Source organism: Sorex araneus, chromosome 2 (genome assembly GCF_027595985.1).
Source record: "Sorex araneus isolate mSorAra2 chromosome 2, mSorAra2.pri, whole genome shotgun sequence".
Lineage (NCBI taxonomy): Eukaryota > Metazoa > Chordata > Mammalia > Eulipotyphla > Soricidae > Sorex > Sorex araneus.
This window is the reverse complement of record NC_073303.1, coordinates 176,806,749-176,833,275: the sequence shown is the minus strand read 5'-3', so window position 1 is coordinate 176,833,275 and position 26,527 is coordinate 176,806,749. Positions and strand designations below refer to the sequence as shown.

At 38.3% G+C, this 26,527-nt stretch overlaps 1 protein-coding gene across 3 annotated transcripts in view; it reads right to left on the bottom strand.

The window, feature by feature from the left end:
* Positions 1-492: 492 nt before the first annotated feature.
* Positions 493-26,527, bottom strand: part of ROBO1 (roundabout guidance receptor 1) — a 1,139,823-nt gene continuing 1,113,788 nt past the window's right edge. For all 3 annotated transcript variants that reach the window (XM_055125437.1, XM_055125438.1, XM_055125439.1), the window contains 5 exons: positions 24,256-24,662; positions 18,688-18,840; positions 11,922-12,230; positions 5,587-5,783; positions 493-3,549 (listed from right to left, as the gene is read on the bottom strand). In XM_055125437.1, the coding sequence (XP_054981412.1) occupies positions 3,535-3,549; positions 5,587-5,783; positions 11,922-12,230; positions 18,688-18,840; positions 24,256-24,662 (1,081 nt within the window). In that variant the 3' untranslated portion in view covers positions 493-3,534. The remainder of the gene's footprint in view (positions 3,550-5,586; positions 5,784-11,921; positions 12,231-18,687; positions 18,841-24,255; positions 24,663-26,527) is intronic.

The window sequence follows — 26,527 nt, the reverse complement described above, 5'->3', positions numbered from 1 at the left end:
GTTCCCTACATCTAAACTACTTCAAAGGACTTAGAAGTATCAAGTGAGCAGTAAGGCAGGGAAGTAGGGAAGAGGAAGATGCAACTGACTGGAGATCATTGGAAAGCATCCAAAAACAATGGGTGGAGACCAATGAACAACAGTAATAATTTCATAGGCTTTTACAGCCCAAGTTTCTCTCCCTATCCCATATTTTCTACACATGGAAATAGTTCCTAGAAATTTGATGCTACAGTGTAGAAAGGGAAAGGAGGAAAATCTCCAGACTCTACATGTGAAACAACCGGGGAAGTTAGGTAAGATAGAGGTCATCTGGAACTAAGGTCATACTTTCTGCCAGTAAGGCAGAACTGCAGCCCAATCACTGGTCGACACTAAATCCAGCTGAGACATCAGGTGGCATGATCAGAAACTTGAACTGTGAATTCGGTGCTGAGAAATCCACATCACCACCCATTATATGGCTCTCAGAAAGTCAAAAGCAAGGAAACAAACAGAAACACCAAAAATTTATTACACGAGCGGATATTTTCACAGTGAATTTTACTTACCAGGAATGGAACCCCCCCCATCCTTGTACCAAAATTATTTCACTATTTTACTCTTTGCAAGTTTTTAGGAACAAACTGTGTGTGAAAGGTGAGAATAGCATGTATGCAATGATTTTCAATACATAAATATAACAGTATCTTGTATATGGGGTTTACAGAGTACACATCATATACATTAACTCACTAAATCATGACAATAGCTCCATGAGGTAGGTATTATTGAATTTACAGGTAAAGTACCTGAGACTTAGAGGTTAAGTAGCATGTTCAAGGAAACACAGCCCATGACAAAGCTGGGACTCAAGCCCAGGACGGTGACACACATAATGTGTGCGTGCGTGCGTGCGTGTGTGTGTGTGTGTGTGTGTGTGTGTGTGTGTAGATAGCCCATATTATTGAGACCTATATATATGTATGTATATATACATTTATACATGCATATATATGAAAATACATGTATAAATATATATATGCATATATATAGTAACTCAACAAGGGAAAGAGAAAAATTATCTGTTTCCCTGAAATAGCTTGGAGTCTGACTTCTTGACCTGTGGAATTAATTCTAGATGCTGGTGATTATTTCATTTCTGTGAAATTAAAATCCAAATTATATAGCCATTTCCCATAAGGTTCTGATATCTATATCATGATAAGCAAAAAACAGCAATATATGTGTCATAGCAAAAAAAAAAAGACTAAAAATTTGAAAACAAAAAATTAACCTGCTCTTGGCACTTCTTAAATATGACGATCATTTCATCCATCCGAAGTTGAATATTTTTACTGTAATGTAATGGACAATAATATGAAGCCTGGAATATAGTAGGTTTTGAATTGTTAAAACTTTACATAAATTTATAGCAAGAAAGCAGATAACTACTGATCAATATTTCGACATATGATTTTCTTGTTGATGGAGCATGAGTGGTCCAAATTTTGCAAATCAGATTTATCAGAGTTGAATCCTGATTATTTCAGAAATACTATCTGAAATTCAGGTACACATCCATATACATCTTAACATATAGTAAATATTAAAGAATGATTCTCTGATGAAATTATACCACTCCATTTTTGTTTCATCTTAAATATTTAATTTCAGTGGAATAAAATGAAAATTTTTCCTTACAAGAAAAAAACTGTTCATAAAACTGATTTTTTATTCATCTGATAATATAGTGGTGAAATGTTAAGACAGTACAACTTTGTGATTAAATGGAATAAATTTGATCACACAATGAAAATAAAGGAAATCAACACAAGAAAGAATGATGTATTTGAGAACATTTTTAATAAATAATGCGACAAAATTACTTTTCTGATTATTGAATTTTCAGTATGCAAAATTATGGCTAAAAATAAGAGGCTTCTTACATGAACATAATGAAAACATTAATCACATGGATTGTTCCCTTAGTACTGCACACTCTTTCTATGTAACTTTCGAATTATCTAAGTGAACACATTTAGCTTTTGGTGGACACCAGCTTTTTTCTTCTTCTTCTTCTTTAATTTTTTTTTTTTTTTTTTGTGGTTCAGTTTTGTTTGGCTTTGTTTTCCAGTGGGGTCAGGCCTGAGACCTGTGTATGGATGAATGTACATTTCTCTTTCTTCAAATAGCACCAATTATAAAGTCAGTGAACTTTATGTAACAACAAAAGAATCATAAAAATCTACAGTCTGAGGGCATTGTATGGCAATTTAAAGCAAGTAATGCCTCTATTTGCAGTTCTAAGGAAATCTTGTAAGTTTCAACAATGGCCATAACAAACTTAAACCTTTTTTCCTTAAGTCCAGAAAAAGCAAGAACCATTGGTTTCATGGTCCACAATAAAGTATGCACGTTACTTCACCACCTGTCATCATTCAAATATTCCAAATACAAACATAGAGCATTAACAAAAACAGGTTAAAAAACGCTTTCAACATTTTTTCAATAAGACAAAAAAGGTTAATAGTTACAATGGTTTACAAATAAAGTTTAGTGATTGTGCTTTTAAAACCAAAAAAAAAAAAAGATTAAAAACAGTGCATTACAAAAACAAAAATCAAACTTCCTTAAGTGGCACTTCTGAAAGTTGAACTGACACTACCAGAAGAAATTTAGGCCAGTTAAGATAGGGATGTCCTTATTCAATTGGTCATTAAAAACATCCATTTGTTTGTAATAGGCATTTATAATTGCTTTTTTTTTTGATTGAAAAATAGAACAAGGTTTTTGTTAGGTTTATTTATGATAATGACTAGACAACCAGAGATCCAACTGGCTTACGCTTACTTATCCAAAAGTACATTTCCAATAAGAATATACTTCAATGATTGAAATGAAAACAATATAAAATACCACCAGGGGTTGCAAAGAGCATATATTTACAATGTTTGTACCCCATTCAAATTGATTGTGGTTGTTCTGCATTTGCTATGGTTTTTTTTTTCCTTTTCTCCCAGCAGAGGGTGGCATGAAAGCCTGATTTGAAAATCATGTTAAAATGAGTATGTTTTATTTTGCCTAAGCAGTTAGGTATAGAAAGATTCTATCTTGAGAGCCCTTGGCATGAGGTTTATTAACAACTTTGTGTTCTTTGATCAAAACTTTGCTGTAAATTGGCTTGGTGTGTAAGCAGTGCAATGCCATATCTCAGGGGCAAAATGCAAACGAACCTTTTTTTTTTTTTTTTTTTTGTTCTCTCCTGCTGGCTGATGACTGAAGCAAGAGCTCAGAGACGTCCCTTGCTGGAAGTCAGGTTTAGTGTATTCCAACAGCGAGGGGGCATAGGGAGGTTCTTCATGGGGAAAGGGATCAAACAACAACAAGAAAACCAATAGATTTTAAAAACGGTATTCCAGTAAGAGGAATAAAAACCACAATGTGTACACTCTGATTGCACTGAACATCTTATCTGGCGCCATGTGTCATCAGACAGGAGGCATCTTGAGTGATCCTTTGCATGTTAGATCTCACCAGCCTCTCAGCTCGTCTTCAGCTTTCAGTTTCCTGTGTGTGAGAGAGAGTTACTGGTCAAGTCTGGACATACATCTTAGAGTAGAGTCTCCTATTAGTATTTATTTGTAGGCTTTTATTCTTTTTTTTTTTCTTTTTTTTTTTTTTGCTTTTTGGGTCACACCTAGCGATGCACAGGGGTTACTCCTGGCTCTGCACTCAGGAATTACCCCTGGCGGGGCTCAGGGGACCATATGGATGCTGGGAATCGAACCCGGGTCGGCCGCGTGCAAGGCAAACGCCCTACCCGCTGTGCTATTGCTCCAGCCCCTGTAGGCTTTTATTCTTAGAAATTGTTTTTTTTTTTCCAATTCATTTACCAACGTTAAGTAGAAAACTGCCCATGGCAACTCACTCACTGTCAATTCTAGTTGGTTTTGACAAAATATTCATTAGTTCCCTAACAAGTACCAACTCCTGCTTCGCATTAAACCACAGTATTGGAAGAAAGGACTGCCCACAGATCCAACTCAGCTTTAGGATTTAACACTTATTTCTTTTTATCTGGGATGCCACATCCAGCCGTGCTCAGGGCTTATTCCTGACTCCTTGCTCACAGATCACTCCTAGCAGGCTTGGACCATGTGGGTTGCTGGGAACTGAACCTGGGTTGGCCGTGTGCAAGGCCAACAACCTACCCACTGTACTATCATTCCAGCCCTCTAGAGTTTACTTTTATTGGTCTTAAGTACAAGAGTTACCTTCAGTGACTGGTCACCTCTCAAAAATAGTCTATTTAAAAACAGAATCAAAAAACAACTTCACCCAGATAAAGAAGGGAACACCAAGTAAAATGTGATTGGAGATCCCACATGGGAAGGGCGATGCGTGCTGAAAGTAGACTAGAGACTGAACACGATGGCCACTCAATACCCCTATTGCAAACCACAACACCCAAAAGGAGAGAGAGAACAAAAGGGAATGCCCTGCCACAGAGGCGGGGCGGGGTCGGGGGGATGGGATTGGGGGGTTGGAGGGATACTGGGTTCACTGGTGGTGGAGAATGGACACTGGTGGAGGGATGGGCTCTCGAGCATTGTATGAAAGAAACACAAGCACAAAAACGTGTAAATCTGTAACTGTACCCTCACGGAGATTCACTAATTAAAAAAAAACAAAAAAACAAAAAAACCCTCAACTTCACTTGACAGCATTTGCAGAAGGCAAAGTCATCGTACTGCAAACCTCAAAATCAAAATACACTGAGTACACTACATATATTTTTAAACAAAACTCAGTGTTTCATCATTTTAAAAGTGATAGCTTAACATTCATTTAGCGATCTCTTTAGGATTAAACATATTTATAGTTTTTTTATGTTTGTTATTGGGCCACACCTGGCAGTGCTCAAGGATCACTCTTGGCAGAGCTCGGGGGGACCAGATGAAATATCGGGGATCACATCTGGATTGGTTACATGCATAACAAGTGCCCTGCCCACTGGACTATCACTGAGGCCCAAACATATTTATAAAAAGTGAAATTTATTCTCTGTTTTCATGGAACCTGCCCAATGTAAAAATAAAAACAGGTCATCTTTTAATATATGAATCAAGGTTTGCCTTCCATCTGGGAGAATCAGTTTGAGGATCAGGTTCCAGTTTTCAAAACAGAGTTCAGAAGACAGTTGGCCAAATCAGCCACAGAAACATCAGCAATCATTTTAGGATTACAGATAGCAAGAAGAACACCCTCAAACACACACTGGAACTGGTATGAGATTTTTATAATCTGACATTGCAATAGATCGAAATTATCTAGGCTAAAAAGTTCTTATTTCTTAACATGTCTTCCAAATACATTCTCCCCCCGAAAAGCTGTTAGATGAGAATCAAACCCACATTTAGAAAGAAATTATTATTGACATTCAAAATTTTGTAATCTGGGAAGTTCTGAGACTACCAGGCATTTTGGCATCCACTTTGATAAATTGGTGAAAAAAATAACAATGTTAGTTTAGACTGCGGGAGGCTCTTAATTTAGATGCTGATAATTTATTACACCTGGGGAAAGTTGAGGAAAATAACATACCTCTAATTCTTCATTATTATCTTCTCCTCTTTCATATCCTCCAAGAACTTGCATTTCTGCAATATTTCTTCTACCCATATTTGCTTGTTCTCTTTGTCTGCTTCCTGATCCTCTGGATGACATTGAACTTGATGAACTAGGATCTCTGGGATTATTTGATGTTGGAAAAGTAGGTCTACAGTAAGGTAGAATATCCTCTGTGTAATGAAATAAATGCATATTAATGCCATTGCATGTGTCCATAACATATACATCACTCATGTTGAAAACTGTAACTGGAGAAACTTTAGCCTTTTCTAGGAATATGTAAGAGCAATAAAATATAGATAATTAACAATGTAGCACTGTCACTTAAAAATGAAAAAAACTGTGACTCCCCTGTTAGTAGTAGCAATAGGGATTTAATTAGGTTCCACTCAATCTCTTGTCCACTTAAAACTCACTTGCAACAACCCTCCATAAAGGAAATAAAATAAACCTGGATTAGGAGTTTGCTTTTGGCTCTGTCACTGTGCATGTTTACTCTGATGAATTTAGGCTTTAGTTTCCATATTTCTTATTTTTTTAAAAAGTGATGAGGACCAGTGTGATAGTACAGCAGGTAAGTTACCTGACCTATGTTTGATCCCCAGCCCTGCCAGAAGTGATTCCTGAGCAGAGCCAAGCCATTTTGAACACAGTCAGGTGTGCCCTGACCCTCACCTGCAAAAAAAGCAATATGATAACAGTATCTAAAACTAAATATGTGGGCTGGAGCTATAGGGCAGAGGTTAGGGCATTTGCCTTGCATGCGGCTGGCCCAGGTTCGATTCCCAGCGTTCCATATGGTCTTCCGAGAACCACCAGGAGTAATTCCTGAGTGTAAAGCCAGGAGTAACCCCTGTGCATTGCCAAGTGTGACCCCAAAAGAAAAAAAAAAACAAAAACCTCAAAAAAAGTAAAACCAAATATGCCTCTACTATTGAGGTAAAAGAAGATTTAATAAAGAAATATCTATCTCAACAATAAATAATTATAAGAAGATATAAACAAATTCCAGTCCATTCGAACTACCAAACAGAGCCACCCAATGAGCCGGATCTACTTGCTTGACACCAGTATGTCAACTTTCACTTCAATATAAAAATTTACATTGTGGAACACTGCATCTCAGAAGCCTGCCATGGTCGCTAGCTTCAAAAGCCCAGTGACTAATTATCTGTGATTCCCCCAATGCGTATTGTCACAACGTCTTAAAGTTGCTGCTTCTACACAGATTCTCCAGCTCCTACCCTCCCAAATGTTTCCCACACTGTTTACTGTGCTTCTTTAAAATGAGACTTCCCCTGATGCACCCACTGAAGTCCTCTAGTAGGATATAAAGAAAGGTGTATTCCATGAATCACTCTCTAATTCATGGGCATTATTTTCTATATCACTGTTCCATCTTTGTACAAAGACATTCTGCAACAGTCCGAGCCATCGACTTAGGTCGCTGGCATAGTTCTTAAGTGAACCTCTCTCCTTCCGTTCTTCTCATCACAACTCTCATTCCTGTTCCAGGCTTCTGATGTGCATATTGATATTCTCCCAGTTTGATATAAAATAGTCGTAGTTTTCAGTAGATGGATGAAGAGAACTTTACTTTTTCTTTTAGGATAAATAATTCACATTTCTAACTTCTGAACTATGCCCTCTATTTTAAGGTCCTGCTATCAGTTCAGTTGAACACTACCTTTTTAAGAGTCTCAACACCTTTGATTTGATATTAAATTATCATCATAATTTTATCATATTATCATCATATAATGATCATTTGATCATTACACTGATTTGATCATACCTAAACGCCTAATGTTTCTTCCCCTCTGTATTTCCTAATAGAGATAATGATATTGCTACTTATTAAAGCACTCAGATATAATAAAAAATTGGACTTAATAATTAAGATTAAAATAATATTAATAATTAAGATTAAATTTGGATGTAATAATTGGATTTAATTTAATTTTCTTCCTTCCCTCCCAGCAACTTTTCCATATGCCTGAAACACTTTCTTTCTCCTACATTTAAATATGCAACAGGAAGAATTTTTTTCGGAGGGGCACACCCAGCAATGCTTAGGGGTGCCTCTTGGTCCCACACTCAGGAATTCCTTTTAGCAGTGCATGGGGAGACCATTTGGGGTGCCTGAGACTGAACCCAGATGAGCCACAGGCAAAGCAAATACCCTACCCATTGTATTGCTCTAGCCCAAAAGAAGGATTTTGACTCTAAAATGTTTCTTGAATTTTTCTAAACCCTGGTCAATGCTCCCATAGATTGTCTGTAGGCTATAGTTTCTAACAGATCTCTGTCTCTTGAGCCATTCTCTAAATAATTTTCATTCATCTAACTTTCTCTTTTGGGTACTACAGACTATGATGTAGGCCTACTTTAACCTCACATGATCACTTTATTATACAGTGATATTGCATTTCTTTTAGGCTCCCCAATGCAGCTTAAAGTTTTCCATGCTGACATTCTCAGAACAATTTCTGCACATTAACTTAACTATGAGCCATCATTAACCCCTATTTCTAGAGAGAAGGGATTTGTGTGTGTATCAAATCTAATGGTTCTTAAGTTGGAAATATTTTTATTTCACAAAAGAAAACATTATATTTCTGAAATTTGATAAAACCTTATGTTTCATTTCCACCAAGAAAAATCAAGTTTTGGGATAACATTATGCTCCCACAAGACTGGGCTAACTACTTTTGGGGGGGAGGTGGGGGCTCTCAAATATCATGGCATCATAAAGGTTATACTAAATATAATTTTAAACTTATAAATATTCATTTTCCTCTACAACTGTAAGCAACTTGAGGTCAAGGGTCATGTGAATATATACATCCCAAGACTCATGTAGCTTAACAGTAGTATGTGTTTGATAAATTACTAATTGAGAAAAATATGAGCAAAAAGATCTGACACTCAAATCTGGAAGACCACACTCTTCAATTAAAAAAAAAAGAAATCAATGAAAGTATAAATTGAGTAACTACTTTCATTATTTTTAATGTAATTTAAACTATGAAAATTATAGAAGTGTATAGGAAAAATCATCTAATGCATAAAAATCATTTAATCATATACAGGATTATGGTTGAAATAAGAATTTGGAAAAGCCATAGAAACAGTAACAAGTGAGTGCACCCTGGTGTCCCAACCCTCTCCTAACTTTTTTTTTAGTTACAATAGTGTTAAAGTGTATGGTAACACTGTAGCACTGTCATCCCCTTGTTCATCAATTTGCTGGAGCAGGCACCAGTAAAGTCTCCATTGTGAGACTTGTTACTGTTTTTGGCATATCGAATATGCCACGGGTAGCTTGCCAGGCTCTGCCATGCGGGTGGGATACTCTCGGTAGCTTGCCAGGCTCTCTGAGAGGGGCGGAGGAATTGAACCTGGGTTGGCTGCATGCAAGGTATTGAGATTAAAAAGTACTATACCCTATGACTGCCGAAGTGCCCAGGACCCTCCACCACTGTCTACATATCTTGAATACGATCTTCCTCCTACTGCCCCACCCCCACACTATGTGGTGACTGTTTTTTATTCCAATGATAAGGATTTGTCATTGTTCAATATTGCCTATTCTATTGTTTTGACTTTTAGTTTCTAGATGAGTAAGATCATCCAGAATTTGTTCTTCTTCTGCTGCCTTAATTTCTTTCAACACCAGTGCTTTTGATAGAATAAAGTTTTTTGTTTCTAATCTAAGTGTTCCAATCTAATTCTTTAATTATAAATAGTTTAATTAGACAAAGGAAAATATATTGAATTTCTGAGGATAGATAAAAATAATTTTATCTTTTTGCTTAAGCATAGCATAAGGTATTTCTGGGTTTGTAAAATTTTCTCCTGGAGAATCCCACCAATCTTGGAGGAATCATGCAAGGGAGAAGCAATCGGATACATATTTTTAAGGCAGATGTATATTTTAAATTTTTTCTCGTGACTTTACATCTAAGAATTACTACTTGGAACATCGTTACCACCAGTCAGAAGTTAAAAAGTATGCCATCTTAAAAAAAAATCAAGATAAAAAAAAATCTGACAAAAAATACAAATAAAAATTTAAGGCTTTCAAACTTTGAATTGCAGTAGTGAGAATAGCTATTTGTGGTCTGTCAAAAGTGTCTGAATGCAGAGTACTACTCATCACTCCATTATTGAGTTCAATTTTACATTACATCATAGAACAATGAGCAATTGTCCTTCATATGAAGAGAAATTACTAATGGCCAGACTTCCACAATAAACAGCATAACATGTGTATGTCTGTACACACATATGTAAATATTATTTAATATTTACACAAATATTAATATCTATAGATATGTTTATTGAACTGGAGCCATAACACAGCAGGTAGGGCGTTTGTCTTGCACACGGCTGACCCAGGTTCGGTTCCTTTGTCCCTCTCTGAGAGCCCATCAAGCTACTAAGAGTATCCCATCCGCAGGGCAGAGCCTGGCAAGCTACTTGTGGCATATTCGATATGCCAAAAACAATAACAACAAGTCTCACAATGGAGACATTACTGGTGCTTGTTCGAGCAAATCGATGAACAATGGAGATGACAGTGCTACAGTTATATAAAAATTAAAACAATAGTAAAGTATTCCTAGACTTCTAGGAGTCACTTCCCTAAACATTATTTCTTGATTCCTATCTCCATTACTTTCATTCTAATTTCTACTTCAGATTATTTCTTCTCCTTAGTTATCATACCACATACATATTTTGAACTATTTTAGAAACTATATCAAAAACATGTTTACAGTCTACACGTCACCATCTCCATTTTTCTTCCTAAGATCTGAGAAATGTCTACATTCATCACAATTTCTATTCACTTTCCTGCCTTCTACTGCTGGCTTCTTTTCTGACTACAACATTAAAACCATGTATTTCCAATACCACCCAAAACCAATTTTATAACATGTACTGCAAATATTCTGTATCTTCCAGACCAAGACCCTCCTTTTCCCATTCAACTTTCACTTCAAAGAGATTCTGTATTTTTTCCTTTCTTAATTCCCCCTCCTTCTTTTCTAGAATACTGTTTTCTCTAGCTTAGATATCTTGATTATGTCTTTAAAAAATCCAGGTGTTACATCTCAGTTTTCATTGAAGAATATTACACCACTAACATTTAGAAGGTTATGCAGACTATCTGTGTGCTGAACTTTCTCACATGTTCCTTTCAGACTTCTTTTAGGACACCCAAATCTTCAATTCCACACACAGTGATGTCACTGTAACTTAAAACTAGTCTTTGTTTTCAGAGAAATTACACAACAGAAATAAGCACATAGCTACAAATCCAGGTTTTGCCTTGTCTTCTTCCTCCCAAAGAATGAATTGCTATGTTATCCAATACATCACTGTTCATTGAGTTTCCTTAAATTTTCTCAATTTCCATCTCTGTGTTGGTAGTTCTAAAATTTATTCAATATTGATGACATTTCTCCTGATCTTTAAACTTAGCTTTCTAAATTCTAATTAATTTTCTTTATAACTGTGTTCTTGTAAGCACTTTAATACATTTAAAACTGAAATTATTTTTTGAAGGCATATATCACCTCCCCCTTTTTTGAAATAAATTAGTATTCTTTTGGGGCTCACACTGTTTCTATTATACATTCCACAGTCTTCACAATAGTGTTCCTGGCTATCTCAATTAAGTACTGTCACCTTTCAAATGTTACTTTTTTTTTTTTTTTTTTTTTTTTGGTTTTTGCTTTTTTGGGTCACACAGGCCATGCACAGGGGTTACTCCTGTCTCAGCACTCCGGACTTACTCCTGGTGGTGCTCGGGGGACCATGTGGGATGCTGGCAATCGAACCTGGGTTGGCCACGTGCAAGGCAAACACCCTACCCGCTGTGCTATTGCTCCAGCCCCTCTAATGTTATCTTTTATCATTTGTTTTTGGACCAACATACTCAATTATCCAACAGGATGTTCTGGCAACATTTACGTTTTTAATGTTTTCATGCCCCTCCCTTCCCTACCCACTGTCATGTATTTCCTTTACTTTTGTATTTTTCCCTTATTTAACCTGTTGCAATTATGGTTTGCTTCATTAAAATGCAACTCAATTGGCACCTCTCCAAGGAAGCCTGGAATATACGTCACATATCAGAATGAACTGTTTGAAAATTGTTTGTGCAGGTACATGTATGTTTCCTCCACTAGAGAGAGAACAATTCTGTATTTTACCACCTCTCCTATGGCCATATTGACAGTGTAGCTTAGGAACAGATGTTCAATTTGTATTCATGTGCCACCTGGATACATCACTACCTGGAACACCATGAGTCTTCGCGGGCGGAAGGTCTCGTTTGGCTGCCTTGTTGCCTCGTCCTTTTCCATCATTCTGCTGGTCCTGTGCTTCTCTGGAATCAGTTGGATTGGTTCGCATTTCAGCAACTTGTCTTCCATCCAACGCTTCTCTCCCCTTGTAGCTGCCTCCTTTTCTATCTGACGACCTGTCCGTTCGTGCTTCTATGGAAGGGAGTTTGGGCACCATCACAGGTCGTACCTCCAGCTGTGCTTTGGATTGGACAGTGGGTGACTTAATAGCAGGCGGTGGTACTGGTGGAGGTGGAAGATCTAAAAAGGAATAGTTTTCAAATACTGTAAAATGTGCCATGCTTAACATAAGCAAACATTAGGGTTACCACCTAAGTGACACTTATTTGTGAAATAGTTGTTCAGTTGGGATGACTGTTTATCAATTAATTGAAAATTAATTCTTGATTAATTGGGATAATAGAAAATCAAAGAAAAGGGCCAGTAATTTTAATTACACTCATTATCTACTTCAGAAATATTGGCCCACAGAACTGGGGCCTAGAGATTACCTAATTTTGGAATAACTACTCTGGTTTTGGACTGGAGCGATAGCACAGCAAGTAGAGTATTTGCCTTGCATGTGGTCAACCCAGGTTCAATTCCTCTATCCCTCTGGGAGAGCCCGGCAAGCTACCGAGAGTATCCCACCCGCACGACACTGGTAGCTTGCCAGGCTACCAGTATGCCACAGGTAGCCTGGCAAGCTACCTGTGGCATACTCAATATGCCCAAAACAGTAACAAGCCTCACAATGGAGAGGTTACCGCTGCCTGCTCGATCAAACTGATGAACAACAGGATGACATTACTACAGTGCTACAGTGCCACTCTGGTTTTATGAGCTGTAGCTTTTCCTTCCCCTTACCAGGGCAGACCTTCGTAATTAATTTCATCACTAGTATCACTAGTCCTAAAGCCATAGCCCTTCTCTTTTGGGCGATGACTTCAAATTGATTGGGTTGACATCTGAATTGAGAATTGTTTGTCATCATATTTATAACCTACATACCTATTCACTTTACAGATTTCAAACTGAAACACAAAAGCCTTCAGTCACTCTTCAATCTCAAAGTTAGAAACAACCAAAATCAGTACTAAGGCCCTAGAGTTTTAATTTTAATTCAATGTTCTTTACATTATTTCATTCTACTATATAGATTTGGACTGGAGTGATAGCACAGTGGGTAGGGCATTTGTCTTGCATGTGGTCAATCTGGGTTTGATTCCTACATCCCTCTTGGAGTGCCCGGCAAACTAGCGAGAATATCCTGCCTGCACGGCAGAACCTGGCAACATTCTCTATGCCAAAAACAGTAACAACAAGCCTCACAATGGAGACGTTACTGGTGCCCGCTCAAGCAAGTCGATGAACAATGGGAAGACAGTGCTACAGTGCTACTGTATGGATTTAATCTACATTTATTGAGATCACTCCACTTATGAAATGACCCAAAGGTCACTCTATAGTAAGATAATTTAAACATAGGTCAATATCACCTGTTATAGCTATCATTAAATATTAATATACTCTAAAATATGCTACACATAATTTTATAGGCAAATACACATATCTAGAACTTTACATGTATACTTGTCACTTAAATATAAAAGCAGACATGCAATTTGACATTTAGAAAATGTTTTAAGTGGTGGTATCTTTTAAAATGGCTCCTATGTACAATCCAGGGAAAAGAAACATGTATCCTGAAACATGTATCCTAATAATAATTGGTAAGTTTATAGAATAAACAGTGTGATTAGATTCTAGTTTTAGGTTGTTGTGATTCTAGTAGAGAAGATGAAAAAGAAGAACTTGATTAAAAGATAGGAAGAGATTATGATACTAGCTAAAGAATAAGATTATATTAGTGGCTATTCAGATATAAAGTCTTTGAAGAGAGATTAATAAAGAAAAATTAATATTATTTAATGACCATTAGCTCTCAAAGCAGGGGAGAGGAAAAAGAATCAAGAATTACTTTTAGGATTTTTCCATAAAAAATTCAGGGATATGAGAAAAACATTGCTGTATAATGAAGAGATGCTTTGCAAAGAAAGTGAGATTTTTTAGAGGTGACTATAAAGAGCCAGTGAAGTATTTATTTAGAAATGTTCATCCATTTGCCTTAAACAAAACCTGAATTTCCAATGATCAAAACCAAAAGTATAATAATCAGCATAGTTAAACATTTTTTCTCCTGATAATGTGGAAAACAGTAATGATTTCACATTTGGAAAGTAATGGAAATTTGATAGACTATATCAAGGAAGCAGCATATTTTTTTCTTTTTCTAAAGATGGTGGCCAATGCACCATTAATTGCTTTAATTTCCCCCAAGTCTACAAAACCCAACATGTTTTCATCTTACTACATAGTTTTCCTTGTCACTAATACATAATTTTCTTCATTCGTTTAAATGATTTTTCAAAACTAATACTTTAAAAAATTGCTCTCTATTAGAGTATACCCCTTATTGAAATCTGCCTATTAAAAAAAAAAGCCGAGTTAGAAGGAAACCAACCCTTAGTGATCCAAGGTCAAATGGTACTAAGTTCAAATGAGCCTGGAACTAGCAAGGAGAAAAAAGGTCTAATGCAAAGTATACTTTTCTCCTAAGTGAAAGAGTCAAGAGTCACTGAAGGCTCATTTCTGTACTATAGCTTTATTCTAAACTTAAGATTGCCAACACTGATTATCAGCAAGCTACTATCATCGAATCAGAGACTGTCTGGGGCTATCAAACGTCAAAGCTGATGATTATTACAATGATAAGATCATTCAAAGTCTTGGATATACATATACTCTGGAGACAAAAATCTATTTTCAGATGCCCTATATAGATGTTATCTGTATCAAAGCAGAAAATGAATAAAGAATCCAATAGTAATATTAGGAGTTCTAACTTCCTGTGTATAACTGCCACTGTATCTGACAGAGAGAATTATGAATAGGTTCTAATATAAAACTATCATCAAATAAATTTTTTAAGCATTAAATAATAACTGCAAGCCCAAGTAGCAATTATGACAACATAACAAGTTTATATTTCTTATAGGAATAAACAGGACTTTCAATGAATATATATACCACTGAGAGCTCAAATTAGATTTACAAATAGGATCATAAATTCATGTATATATGTATGATTATATGTATAGAGACTTTCTTCAAATAATCATATAAACACCATTGTTGACACAAGAATTCTCAAATACTAGTATCATGCATATAAAATAATAAAAGCCTCTGTATGTAGGCAATTCTTTCAGCATTTACTTACTAAAGAGACCTAGTACTCTGTTTACTTAACTGCTTAAAGTCCCAAGACTTTGTAATTAATGACAAATCAAGTCAAAATAACATCATTCCCAAGAGGTGGTGAATGTATAATTTATGAAAAGCAGGGGTGGGGGAAATAATGAAGATTTAGTTTTTAAATCAAGTATGTAAATGCATGGAAAGGGTTGAGAAGAGGAGGTGGAAAGAATCTATTAGAAGGTCCTAGAAATGCACTTATGCTTGGTTTTAACTAGATAAGACTGAGTGATACATATTCATAAATTTTAATCATGCCCTTTGGGGGGGGTTAAACTTGTAAGCAGCAAATCCTAAAGAGTTAGAGTATACCTGCCAGTTGTGAATGCAGCAGGCAACATTCCACTTTGCAATAGTGTTTGGGAAGTTTAGTATTTACCTCTAGAGCAGGATGTGGTGACATTACTGGAACTAGGTACTGAGTTGCGATTTCCCCCTCTCCCCTAGCCAAACACTAGTACATTGGAATAAGAATGTATTTGGAGAAAGGTTTTTTTTTTAAAGAGGCAATCAAGTTCAAATGAGAGCCTTAGGGATCCTACTACAATTTGGTGTCCTTAACAAGGTGATATTAGGACTCCTACATACACAAGGAAAAATTACAACTTAAGACATTGATGTTGTAGTTCTACCTTCCTGAGCTGTGGGGAAATAACATAGTTAAAATCACCTTCTTTGAGGTGCTCTGTCATGATGGCTCTCAAAAAATGAATGCAGCCGCTGACTGACAAGGATCATAACAAATTACTCCCATCAGCCCAGCTGTAGCTACTTGGTTACATTCATTCACACATTTATTTGTTTGTTTGTGTGTTTGGCTCACAGCTGGTGGTGCTCAGGGGACCATGTGGTGCCAGGCATCAGACCAGATGCAAAGCATGAAACTCCAATCCTCTGAATTGCCTCCCCAGTCCTCTTTATCCTTTTACAAAGAGTTGACAAGAATTCTGCAGAAAACTTATAATTTGAACAAATTTGACAAAGAAGCTAAAAGGTCAAGACTGATACGCCATATTCTGAAAATAGTTGACAGAAGAAGTCTATTGACAATAATCAGACTCATTTATCATAGTGAAGACATTTTAATCATAAAGAAGCAAAATCATAAGAATGCTTTATGATCATAATATATTTAATTCTCATTCGACAACTGATAACTCTGTGTATTCTATCCTCACCTTGGTTCTCTATTACAATAAATAGTATAAATCGTGCCTTTCACTTAGTTTCTTTATGAATTTGCCCCCCAAATGCAGCTTAACATCTGGATAAAATAAGTAATTTCTTAGCTAATGATTTGTTGGGTTCCGTGTCATGAACATTGTTGTCAAGAGTGTGCATATTTCTTTTATATGGTGTATTAAGAAATTGACATTTACTTGACTATAGTTAAGCTATAACTTATATATATATAACATAAATAAGATTATAAAATAAGACTATAGGTAAGCTATAACTTATATATATAAAACTTATAAATAAGATACATATTGCGAGTTATAAATAAAATAACACATAGCTTTGTTAAATTTTTTTTAACAAAATCAGAATGTTTTCAGAATGTAATCTAAGAAGTGTTAGCATGAGAACCATAACTAAAAGACAGATGGCTATCAAAATGCTGAAAGGAAGTTTTGGACAGATTCTTAAAGATAGTTTTAGTCATATATCTATGTTGTCTATTTTCGTGATTAGATAAAATGAGTATTGGTTTCTAAATAATAGCATGTAATTTTGCATAACCGCTTTCATGAAATCAATTATATATAGTTATTCAAAATATGAAAATACAAACTGCAGAATATGGAGCATGAAATAGAAATTCTAACTTTTAAGCATGTGTAACAATCATGACTGTAAATTAATTATTTTTATTGCGATGCTGACCTTTAACTTGGTGTGTTTACAATGCCAAAGCCCTCTTGAAACAAGTATAATAAGCGGAAAGAGTTACAACAGGCTTTAGGCCAGGTTTCTCTCCCTGATGTATTCAGTCTCGATGTGTTTACATCAAGATTTGATGTTCGACTCGTTTTCCAGTTAGGAACACTCTCTTCTAGATAATAAAAACTGATAGAACAGCTATAAAACTTGTAAAACGCCATTACCCGAGTCCCATAATGTAAACCCACCGACAGACTTTGGGGATTTACACCTAGTGTTTGTCCCTTCACTGAGGCAAACATGCATGAAGCCACTGCAATAACCCTTCAAAATCAGATAATATTCTGACAGCTCAGTTTCTCTGACAAAAGAGGCCTGGGCAGAAGCCAGGAGGCCCAGGTGCGCGGTGTCATGCCAGTATTTAATGTAGTCTAATATCAGATAGATGCGAGTGAGAGAAAATACTCTGAATAAAGTACAGATAATGGCATGGACAGCCACTCATTGCAAAATTACTTTGTGCTCATCGTGATGTGAGCTTTGTATTAAATTTTTCTGTCAAGTGGCAGGAATCACTGGGAGAAGTGGCTCAGAACCCCCCCTCCTTGTAACCTTGGATAAGGATCTATAATATTAGGCTTTCATATGATAATGGCAAATGATGCCCTTTTTGAAAAATTGCTGACTGGTAATGAAAGTCCTAATCAGATTGTGTTTGGAGAGGAGGACCAGGAGGTGGGGGATAGTGCCCTGAGCTCCTTCTTCCCCCAGCCCTGCTGGAAATTTAGCCAACTTGAAAAGATGGGTGAGTCACAGAGAAATTATCTTACATGAATTCCCAACCAAGCCCTTGGGGTTGTTTTATCAAATGAGAAGGTGGTGGTTTAATAAATGCCGGGCCACCTGAGGCACTTTCATTAAAGACTTTCTCTAGACAATATCACAATGTTTGCATTTCCTCTGGTGCTCTCTTGGGAGGAGAAGTGTTACCTATTCAGGGAGGTTTTGTATTGTAGGTGAAGACATGAAGGCAGCAGATTTTCTTTCCTTGCCTGTGCACAAAATAGCTGTCTGCAGTACCAGATCCTTAGAATTGATATTTAAGATGTGTTTCTTGTCTCTCATTTGAATGCAAACTTCTGCAGAGGTAGGGAGGGAGACAATGAGAGCACCTCCAAAGAAAGTAAATTCATCAGTGACTATGAGAAGCTTGCACCCCTGCCGTGACATCAAGGACAGAAGTGTATTTGTTCAAAACCATTCAATAACCTTTTACAAAATATTAAAAAGAGGCATTGTCTTTGTTTTGTAAATACCACCTTATTAGAAACCTGTGAGGACTAAAGCTGCCTGACAGGGTAAGATACGTTGATTAGTTTTATAAGGGATAGGAGGCTGGCTGTTAATGCATTTTTAATGTAAAGTCTAATGTCAGTGGACACATTTTCGAGTCTTGGATAGCCAGGGTAAAGCCGGCAAAATGCAGAGACATTTTCATCCATTTCAATGGGCTTACCATCTGTGTAGGCTTCTCTGCGCAGATGTCCTGGCTGATGTTTGGGCTTCTTGGCGGGTCTGGCCTTCTGCATGACTGCGGCACTCATGTTGCTGTCAGTGGAGACAGGACTTGTGGGTCGAGGACACTGAGACGCATGAAAATGTCGGCGACCTACCAGGGAGCAAATAAAAGCAGAGCCAAACACATGAATGCATTTTAATTGTAAGGCAATAATGAAACACTAACCAAAAAAAAAATCCCTTAAAAATAAAAGTTTGTTAAATAAACGATTGTAGACACTTCTAGGATTGTTGGCATTCTGCTTGAGCCATCTAATAGAAAGAAGTACCCTCAAAGTATTCTCAGGCTTGCTCTCTCTTTCTCTCTCTCTTTTTCTATTTCAGGGGGTCTAGAGGGAAGTGGGTTTTGGAGCACACTCAGTGATTCTCAGGGGCTACTTCCTGCTCAGGGGTCACTCCCGTGAGTTTTTTTTGGGGGGGTACATTGATGCCAGAGGTCAAACCCTAGTCTCTTGCATGCAAAGTATGCATTCAGGCCACTGAGCTCTCTTTCTGAACCTTCTCTCCTTATTTTTTTTTTTTAAGGGCACTTTATCCTGTTAAAGTTCGTAGTATCTATTCTGTGAAAGACATCCTGATAATTTTTGCAGTCACTTTCACTAAAAGGTTATTGTTAAACAGATTAGTCTTGTATAATCTATCCAGTGTCAGGAATAATCTCTGTTCCTTAAGAAATTCCTGTTTGGGGGGCTGAAAAAACAGTACAGTAGGTAGGGTTGATTGCTTTGTACGTGGGCAACCCAGGTTTGATACCCATTACCTGAATTCGTCCCGTGAACCCTGTTAGGAGTGATCCCTGAGTGCAGAGTCAGGAGTAAGCCTTAAACCTTGAGCATCACTGGGGGTAGCCCTCAAACAAAAACAAACAAGTAAATTCAGGTTTTGGTGCTGGGAGACCAGTAGAGCAGTTAGCATCGAAGAGACAGGTTTTCACTCTGGCACTACATGGTTTCTGCCTCCACAAGCATCCCTACTGCAGCCCTAGCGTGAACCCCCACATGTGGGACTCCCCATTGGGTGCCCTGGGTATTCCCGGCGACGCAGTGCCTGAGCATCTTGGTACCGCTAACCCAGTTGGCTGAAACCCCCCATGACGCCCTGTACTTCCTGAGCACTGATTGGAAGTCCCCCAAAAGTAATTTATATTCTAAGAATGATCCACACTAATTATACCTTTTACTTCCTTCCTTCCTTCCTTTCTTTCTTTCTTTCTTTCTTTCTTTCTTTCTTTCTTTCTTTCTTTCTTTCTTTCTTTCTTTCTTTCTTTCTTTCTTTCTTTCTTTCTTTCTTTCTCTTTTTCTATCTTTTTGATTTTGGGGTCACACCCAGCGATGCACAGGGCTTACTCTTGGCTCATGCACTCAGGAATTACTCCTGGCAGGGCTCGGGGGACCATATGGGATGCTGGGATTCAAACCTGGGTCTTCTGAGTGCAAGGCAAATGCCTTACCCACTGTGCTATCGCTCCAGCCCCTATACCTTTTATTTTAATTAAAAATATCTTTGCTATCTTTTTGAGACCAATGACTCAGATGACTAATAGTTTCATACATTCACCTTCACAATAATAATGCCTAAATTCCAAAAAATAAATTAAGGTATTTTCTCTGACAGTATGTTAAAATGAACTTTGATCACATACTTAGACCGTTCTCAGTTCTTAGAGGGAATTTAGATCTTTCTTTTTGTTTTTTCTTTTTGGGTCACACCCAGCAATGCACAGGGGGGGTCACTCCTGGCTCTGCACTCAGGAATTACTCCTGGTGGTGCTCAGGGGACCATATGGGATGCTGGGAATTGAACCCGGGTCTGCTGTGTGGAAGGTAAACGCCCTACCTGCTGTGCTATCACTCCAGCCCTAGATCTTTCTTTTTGATTATGTTTGGGATGGTTTAGGGCTATTTGACTTTGGAGGGACGATATTTAAAGTAATAACCAACTATTCTAGGCAGAGGCAGGATGCATTTTATTGTTCTCTCATCTTCTGGTTGTCTTACAGAGAAGTTTCACAGTGGTACAAAGTACCTAGTTCTAACTGTCCTAAGCATGACCTTCATCTCTTAGATTCTCAGAAATGTAAAGGCATGTGACTTGAAATGCTTATTTACGACAAGATACTTGTGGTGCAATAGAAAGCAAGTGGGTAGGGAAGGCACTTGATTTATACACAGCAGACCTGGCTTTAATCCTTAGCACTGCATAAAATCCCTGGTGTCCCATCAGGAGTGACTCCTGAGCACAACACCAGGAATTGCCCGGAGCCCAGTGGGTGTGGCCACCAAACAAAACAGAAAGTTAAAGTGTCTGCAAAAAAAGTTGAAGGCCAGTGGCAAGTTCAACCCTCTCTCTATGTATTACAGTGAACCCCATGGACTGGGATTCATGGTGAGAGGGAAGCAAGATAAAAAACTTCAAACATACTTAGACATCGTATCTTTTTGACTGTGAACAGAAGTCACATACAGTGAAACCAACACACATAAAGAGGCTAACTGAAGCATATTAAATAATAGACATTAACGCAGCAAAATGAGAAGCAACGTAATGGGATTATCCATTCATGTTAACTTTAAGTTATATGATAAGCAGCGCCCTTTCTTGAACAGAATGTTTTTAATAGGCAGAGGCCAATGCATATTCAGTTCATTATAACTGTGAGCCAAACGAAAGCCAGAAGTGCCACTAAATAACAATACAATAAAATATTAAACCAAAGTCTCTTTAGCCTTATGATGGAGACTATTATAATTAAGATTACATATCCATGAAAAGAGAGAATTAGGTCTGTGACTGAATCCATTATTCATTCTACTGTGCAAGGCCATCCACCGCTCATGGACCCTGAGGCATAAGGTCGTTTACAGAAGAATTTTCAACATTATTTCTATGTTTCCTTGATTTAATGAACTGAAACATACCCTAATGCAATCTGAAAGCAGTAGTTAGAGATGCTTAATTTCACTTACATATATGTGTGTGTGTGTGTATCAGGAATAAAAAAAATAAGTATATGTATATATATATACATATATATACATATAGTCAGATACATTTTACTGAGAAAGATATTTTATTGCATTCAGCAGCTACTGGTGGGGTGGGGGAAGAAAAGCAAATCTGGTTGAATTTCCTAAGATACAGACCTGACTGAAGTAAATGTACCTTGCATAACAATAGGTTTAAAAACATTACTGTTTTGTCTGCAACCCATTCTTGATAACATGGGGAAAAATATTTGTTTACTTGAATTTTCTCTGAATAGCTTCCATACTGATACAAAATAGTGACCAGCTGGATAAGAACTGAGTATTGAAAGTAGGTAAAGATATTGATAACCTTTCAGTATCTTTATCGCAAGCCACAATGCCCAGAAGGAGAGAGAGAAACAGAGAGAGTGGGGCAGGTGTGTGTATGTGAGAGAGAGATAGATAGATAGAGAGAGAGAGAGACAGAGAGACAGAGAGAGAGAGAGAGAGAGAGAGAGAGAGAGAGAGAGAGAGAGAGAGAGAGAGAGAGAAGTTCCTGCCGTGGTGGGATAAGGGGGCGGGGCAGGAGGGAAACTGGGGACATTGGTACTGGGAAAGGAGAAATGTACACTTGTAGAGGAATGGGTGTTAAAACACTGTATGACTGAAATCCAATCATGGACATATTTGTAATGGACTATCTCACAGTGACTCAATTAAATAAAAAATTAAGTGACCAATAACCAAAGATAACTTGCAAAACTACTGAGACAGTTATTAAACTAAGAACAACAAAATAATAAGATAGCAATGATTCCTTTGCTATGATAATCTTCCTCTGAAGTGTATAGTTTTCTTGCTGAACTATACTATTTAATACTGCTGTTTGTATTCTTCTTGGTTACCAAAAATACAAACTCAATGTGTCTGTGAATATTTATATGTGTATTTATATCACATATATATGTAAATGACATACGTGGCTCAACACTTTTTTCTTACACTATTTACCTTTAATAGAATTGTTACTGAACTAATACTGCATTTAACATAGAAGTTTTAGATGTGCATCATTAAAAGTCATCTGTCTGGGCTACATTACCATTACCACTCAAAGTTGAAAGCACAGACAGCACACAGGTTCCTTTCTACATAGGGCTGAGAGTGGGATATAAGTAAAAGTTGGTTAAAATGTATGGATATATGATAATTAAAATCAGGCAGCTAAAAATGAAATAGGGAAAGTGAAAACTGAAAAGAAAATTGGCCCTACAAATTACTAAAATGATAAATGTTTACTGTAATTTGGAAGACTCAGGCTTGAAAATAATGTATATTACAAACATCTTTATTATTTTCTAAATTCATATTCTAATTGAAAGGCAGGAGTAGAATTAATTTTAAGGAGGTGAAGAGGGATTAAGAAAACAGTTCCTTTTCTAAAGCTTGGGTGCCCCTACAATTGGATATGTATTTGTTTTTCAATAATTTCTAACTAACTCAGATAAAAGAACTACCAACATCTAACTTCGGTGACTTTTGAAATCTTTGTTTTGGCCACACCCGAGGTACTCAGGGATCACTCCTGGTGATGCTCAGGAAACTGCACTGGGTCCAAGGGATCCAACTCAGGTAGGGTAAGTGCCAGGCACATTATAAGCCCTCCTGTCTCTCCTGTCACGCTTTTTCATCTTCAGGAAAGAAAAACCAAAAACTTAGAGGACAGACCTCATCGACCGACTATGCATACCTGAAGAAACTATGTTTATTTGCTAGGACGATTATGTATGTATGCACATAGGTACACATTTATTTTAAAATATTTTTCATTGGGACTGGAGTGATAGCACAGTGGGTAGGGCATTTGCCTTGCATGTGGCCGGCCAGGGTTCGATTCCCAGCATCCTATATGGTGCCCCCAGTACCGCCAGGAGTAATTTCTGGGTGCAGAGCCAGGAGTAACCACTGTGCATCGCTGGGTGTGACCTCAAAAGCAACATATATATTATATATATGTATGTATTCTTTTTTCATTGAAATTATATTACAGCATATAGAACATTATATAAGACATAAGACTCAGGTATCACCAACACATCACTGCATGGATATCTTATCTCAAAATGTTCAAAATGAGGATAACACAGGCAGCATTAGTTATACTGAATTTACAAAAATTAGAATGTTTATAAAAGTATTTTCAAGAAAATAAACTTATGGCACTTTCTTGCACTTTGATTTCCTTAAGGAGCAGCAAAAAAAAAAAAAAAAATAAGTATGTATGGAGCCAGAGAGATAATACATCTGTGTTCGGATATTTGCCTTGCCTGCACACAACCCAGGTTCGATCCTGGACATCCCCTATGGTCCCTTGGAGCACTGCCAGAAATGATCCCTGAGTACAGTCAAGAGTAACCCGAGCATGGCTGGGTGTGACTGAACAAAAACTATGAGCTGCATTTCACATCTGCTATGAACTCACAAGCGCCCAGGAGGGCATCAGTGACCCGTTCCCCAGCGTGGCAACCCGGCTCACTTACCGGCACCGTCCTGCATTTGACGCCTGGCTACTTTCAGGCCCGCGTACTCGGCGGCGGCGGCCACGGCCTGGGCAAAATCTGCATCGGTGAAAAAGGAGCCGTCGGAGGAACTGACGCTGGAGCGCCCGCTGGAAATGTTGTCCTCCTCGGAGGCCGAGCCCCAGCCATTGATCATGGATCCCGTGACTGAGCTCTCCAGGTCTCCCACGCTGGAGGCTGGGGTCTGCTCCAGCCCGCGCAACAGCAGCCTTCTGGTCTGCATCTTGGCGACTTCCAGGTCAGCCTCGTCTTCTTCCTCCTCGGGCGCATCCGTATCCATATCTGAGACCAGGGGCCCCGAAATGTAGCCATAGGTGTGCGGCGGGGAAACGGGCCGAGGCGGCGGCGGGGGGCTCACAGGCTGCCGTCTGCAGGAAGACAGAAAAACAGGCATCGTAATTCAGTTCATTACTTAAGATGCGGTGGGAGAAAGAAATCAAGGAATTCACAAGCACACCGGTTTGATCTTTGATCTTCCTTGGAGCTCAGTTGTTCCGGGTGGGGTGGGGGCAACAAAATCAGAGTGTGTAAAAGTTCCATCTAAAGTTGTAAGGTATTGGGGGCTGGAGCAATAGCACAGCGGGTAGGGCGCTTGCCTTGCATGCGGCCGACCCAGGTTGGATTCCCAGCATCCCCTATAGCTCCCCTGAGCACCGCCAGGAGTGATTCCTGAGTGCAGAGTCAGGAGTAACCCCTGAGCATCGCCAGGTGTGACCCAAAAGGCAAAAAAAAAAAAAAAAAAAAGTTGTAAGGTATTTATCCCAAAATGGAAGGTACTTTAGATGGAGGGAGATGGCATTTTGATTCAAGTTTAAGAGAGGTCTTCATGTTTTGTCATCTGGATTACGTTCAGCTAAAAAAAGTGGAGTCACAGTAATTTTGACATTGAGACATATCTTCTGCTAGAGTGTATCAGATATTACTGGTAGCTCATTACTACCAAAACAAGAGACATCAGTCCCGAAAGATATTACTCCATCACTATAACAATATGCTATGTTATTATGTTATTCATTGCCTCTCCTATCATTTTAAGAAAATGGACTCATTCATTTTAAAGACAGAGCGTAGAGCTTCAAGGGATAAAGAAATACATTCAGCATGACACAACTGCTTCCGATTTTATTCTACCAGGAAGAAAGACTATGCAAGTCAAGAGCAGTTCTTCTCTCTGAATTATTTACTAAAGGTTATTAAGTATTTTCTAGTCTCTGCCATCATTCCACCTCTCCTCCTAAAGCTTAGGGACTTTTTTTGCCATATCCAAGCCTGCTTGGATTAGGACTGGGCCTCTTCCACCCAGATTTTCCATTTTCCAGTAGCTAGTCAGTCACACCCAGAGACTGCCCCTCGTGCCCAGTAATCCCACCAACGGCAAGCATCCAGAGACTTAAAACCAAGCTCCCGGAAGAGAGCGACTCAGAGAGTCTCTTGCCTGCGTGTCTGGCTGTGTTCCCTGGGGCCCCTCAGAGGTGGCAGGTTTCAGTTTCCATCCCCTCCCAGAGCAGAGCTCCTGCGGCTGAAGACCTCTGCAGCCTAGCCACAGCCATGCTCAAGGCCCTTCTACACACGTCTGGACAAGTCTCATTCATGAAGGTACCAGCAGAGGAACCCAGGTGTGTGGGACCCGAGGCTGTGACCTCCAAGCCTGCTTGGATCCGGACTGGGCCTCTTCCTCCCAGATTTCCCATTTCCCAGTAGCTAGGCGGTCACACCCAGGGACTGCCCCTGGTTCTATGTAATCCCACCAACGGCCAATATTCAGAGACTTAAAACCAAGCTCCCGGAAGCGCATGGCTGCTTTGCAGGCGTGCTACATCTTATAGCCTACTTCTCCCCCTGGGAGAACCTGGCAAGCTACTGAGAGTTTCCTGCCCACATGGGAGAGCCTCATAAACTCCCCATGGTGTATTCATATGCCAAAACCAGTAACAATGTTGTCTCATTCTCCTGACCCTGAAAGAGTCTCCAATGTGGCATTGTTGGGAAGGACAAGTAGAGAGAGGCTTCTAAAATCTCAGGGCTAGGACAAATGGAGACGTTACTGAGACCACTCGCGAACTTCGACAATCAATGGGATGATGATGATGATCCTAGAATTAGTTACTAAATGCCCAAAGAGATGGCTTAACAGACTGAATCCATGGTTGGCATGCAGAAGGCCCAGTGGTAACTGTTACACCACAAAGTCTAGAAGCTAAGCACTGCTTAAAGAGTCTTTTTTTTTGCACTG